This window comes from Loa loa, assembly GCF_000183805.2.
Source record: "Loa loa unplaced genomic scaffold supercont3.714, whole genome shotgun sequence".
Classification (NCBI taxonomy): domain Eukaryota; kingdom Metazoa; phylum Nematoda; class Chromadorea; order Rhabditida; family Onchocercidae; genus Loa; species Loa loa.
In genome coordinates, this window is record NW_018108894.1 from 1 (window position 1) to 3,090 (window position 3,090).

The 3,090-nt window shown below is 30.5% G+C and overlaps 1 protein-coding gene across 1 annotated transcript; it reads right to left on the reverse strand.

Annotated features, from left to right (window-relative positions):
* Window positions 1-2,640: 2,640 nt before the first annotated feature.
* Window positions 2,641-3,020, reverse strand: LOAG_14046 (hypothetical protein; the record flags this gene model as incomplete). Its single annotated transcript, XM_003149548.1, has 2 exons — window positions 2,641-2,716; window positions 2,887-3,020. The coding sequence occupies 2 exons, from the start codon at window positions 3,018-3,020 to the stop codon at window positions 2,641-2,643; spliced, it is 210 nt and encodes a 69-aa protein (XP_003149596.1).
* Between the last annotated feature and the right edge of the window lie 70 nt (window positions 3,021-3,090).

Here is a 3,090-nt window from a genome sequence, read left to right on the forward strand (position 1 = left end):
ATGGAGAATTCTTTGGTGCTATAAATATTCACATCAATTTTAAAATAAGATAGAAAGGAAAATATTTTTGGTAAATTTTGTTCCTCAATAAGTAGAGAATTATTAGGCTTGTTAGAGTCGCTATCAGAGATTCAGTTTTGGAGTCAGATGCGCATGTAATGTAAACAAGACAATTTCGTGTAGAACCTATTCAATGCAGAATCAGATTAAACAGTTCGTCAACGTCTTATCGTTACATTTCTTAGAAATCTGAATAATTTTTTCATCATACTTATAATTCTCTCAGATAAATAAGGTTGAATTTCAGGATGCAATTTCTAAAGGCATTTCGTCTGTTGTTCGTCCACACCTGTCATCTATTCATTGTCTTCTGATTTTAAACGAAGGTGACGATCATTTCGAATACAGTTATTGCACTTTATGCATTTCTCATTATTTTTATGAAATTGATCTTCGACCCATTCCCTCATCTAATAGAAGATGGAATGGAAAAAGAAAATGAACTATATTACTTAATGTGAAATGAATAAATTTTTCCGTTCATCAAATTTGCTAATGAAAAAATACGCAAGTAAAGTATGCACGAGTTATACTCTGTGCCACATATCATTTAGGTGACACAAAAAATGAATGTAAAGATTTGTCCATCAAGCCGAACCATATTTTCTGAGTTCGCGTCCGAAAAAAATTGCAAAATCTTACAGCAAAGGATGCATTTCGCCCTTTTTGTCCTGAAGATGTATTCTAATTCGAGAGAAGTATTGTATTGTAGAGGAAGTACTGTATGATGACAGTAAGATAACAAAGATTACTTCACATTGTTTCGCATAGCAAAAGGACCTCTTCTTTTGCTATTTCTAACCACTGAAATGCTTGATTTCTACTCATGAAGGTGCAAAGTAATTCATTGTTAATAAGTAACATAGTTTTCCGCTTTATGGCTCGATTCTATCCGGTGAATGATTAGAGGATGATAGAGTAGATAATAAATAAAGAATAGAGCAAAACTGATTAATCGATGAATCAAATCCATTCCATGTTAGATTTTACATCTTTAGTATAAAATAGTACGTTGGAAGAGATGTGATAACGGGCGGAAAATAATGTTCAAAAAGGCTGAAGGGCAATGGTGGAAGTATTAAAACATGAATTTGACTCCATCATTTTTCAACTTGAATTTACATATGCAAGAAAAGTGATTTAGTTTTATTTAGGGAATCTTTTGGATATCGCAATTATTGCTTTAATCAAAAATAATCCGTGAAACTGCTATATGATTTTGTTTATTTGCTGAAATGGTACGGATGATATTCGAATGTTTTCGAAATATTTTGTTTTTTTAGAAAAAAGCTATTTTACAAATCCTCTTGCAGGACTTAACATCAATCCTCAAAAGTCTTTCTTTCTATTTATGGTTTTGATTATAATAACACCTTTGGAGATTACCTCTATCTTGAGTAGTATTATCTCACAATTTGATCAACGTATATTCGAGTAACAAAATTATACATTAATTAATTGATAAAATTATAACTTAGTAAGGAAACTATTGTTATAACAATTTCAATAACTGATAAACAATTATAAGAACAAAAGAATTATCAAATATTGAATGTCATTAGATTTTTCCTAAAGGAAACAGCTATTGCAAGAGCCAAACGATAATTGAAATTAATATACACAAATTAGATCCCTAGCAAAAATTAATTAATTCCCGTTGAAGGATTATGGGATCAGAATCAGACTGGCGCATCCCATCACATATTATTCATCCTTCAAATTATTTTATCCTCATTTTTGGTTATCATTTCCTTAAGTAATCACATCTCGCTTCATTTATTATCTGATATCAAATTAGACGTTGAGTGAATTTTTGATTCTGTCACCAACTTTACTTTATTTGTTTATCATCTTACTGCTACTGATTTGATTAGAAGAAGAAACTGAATAATAGACATTATCATACATTCAAATGTTAAAAGATTAACCAAGTTAACCAACATAACAATATCCATTATTTTCCTGCCTGGATCAGAACGTAACATTTATTCGGTTTTTTCACTCTTTAATCGTTTCATTCTTTCTCTCTAACTGTTACTCATTGTCTTTTTTATTATATGAATTTTCTTGTGAAACTTATGCGGAATTTGTCCTTGAGTGTGTCACACTGCAAACAGTGAGATCAGTTTTTCGTTTTAATTCTGAAGAAAAATATGTCGGTGATTTAAAAAAAAAAAAAACTAAACGGAATTAAAGATAGAAAATGATCAACAGATATGATTTAATATTGGAATTAAAAATGTGAGAGAACGATATGCCAATACTTGAATTCGAGATAATTTCAGCAATTTTTCTGTACATAAATTAGAATAAGTAATTGAAAGTCCTCATTTGTACATGAAATGTTCAGTCAACATTCGATGGGAAACATCATTCAAACATCATCATGTTGATATTTGACATATTACCATTTGAATTTCTTATCAAGTATTTGAAAAGTTATATTCTAATAAAACAAATTGTACTGCGGATAGTCAATTTGCTGATCTTTTGAACATTCAATTTTTTGAGTTAGAAATATCAAGTTTAAAGACCACGCAAAATCAGATTTGGTAAACATAAATAGCCACAAATTGTCAATCATTTCTTTGTCAAAAGTGTTGCTCCAGTTCCACCAAAGTTTGCACCGATCATTTCTCCACCATAAAATGGTGACCTGAAAATGGTTGTCATAAGTCATCAACCAGCATCAAACATTATAAGTCATCGATTTGTTCATCAACCAAAATACTCCTATTTAATGAAATGCATGCAACAGTGAAGCTAAAAGATACCATTGTATTTTCCATTGCTCAAATCTTACAAATTTATGGAAGTGTAACTTACCATCCACCACTGAACGGTCTATATGTACTGTAATATGCACTACCGTAATATGGATAACCCCAACTATACGACTCCACATTAGTGCTTGCTAGTAAGACAATCAATAACGCCAATATGATCTTCATAGCTTCCATTAAAATGTGATAATTACCTAAAAAATGTTTATGTGTTTAAAAATGTTATAAAACGTCAAGCCATCGGATA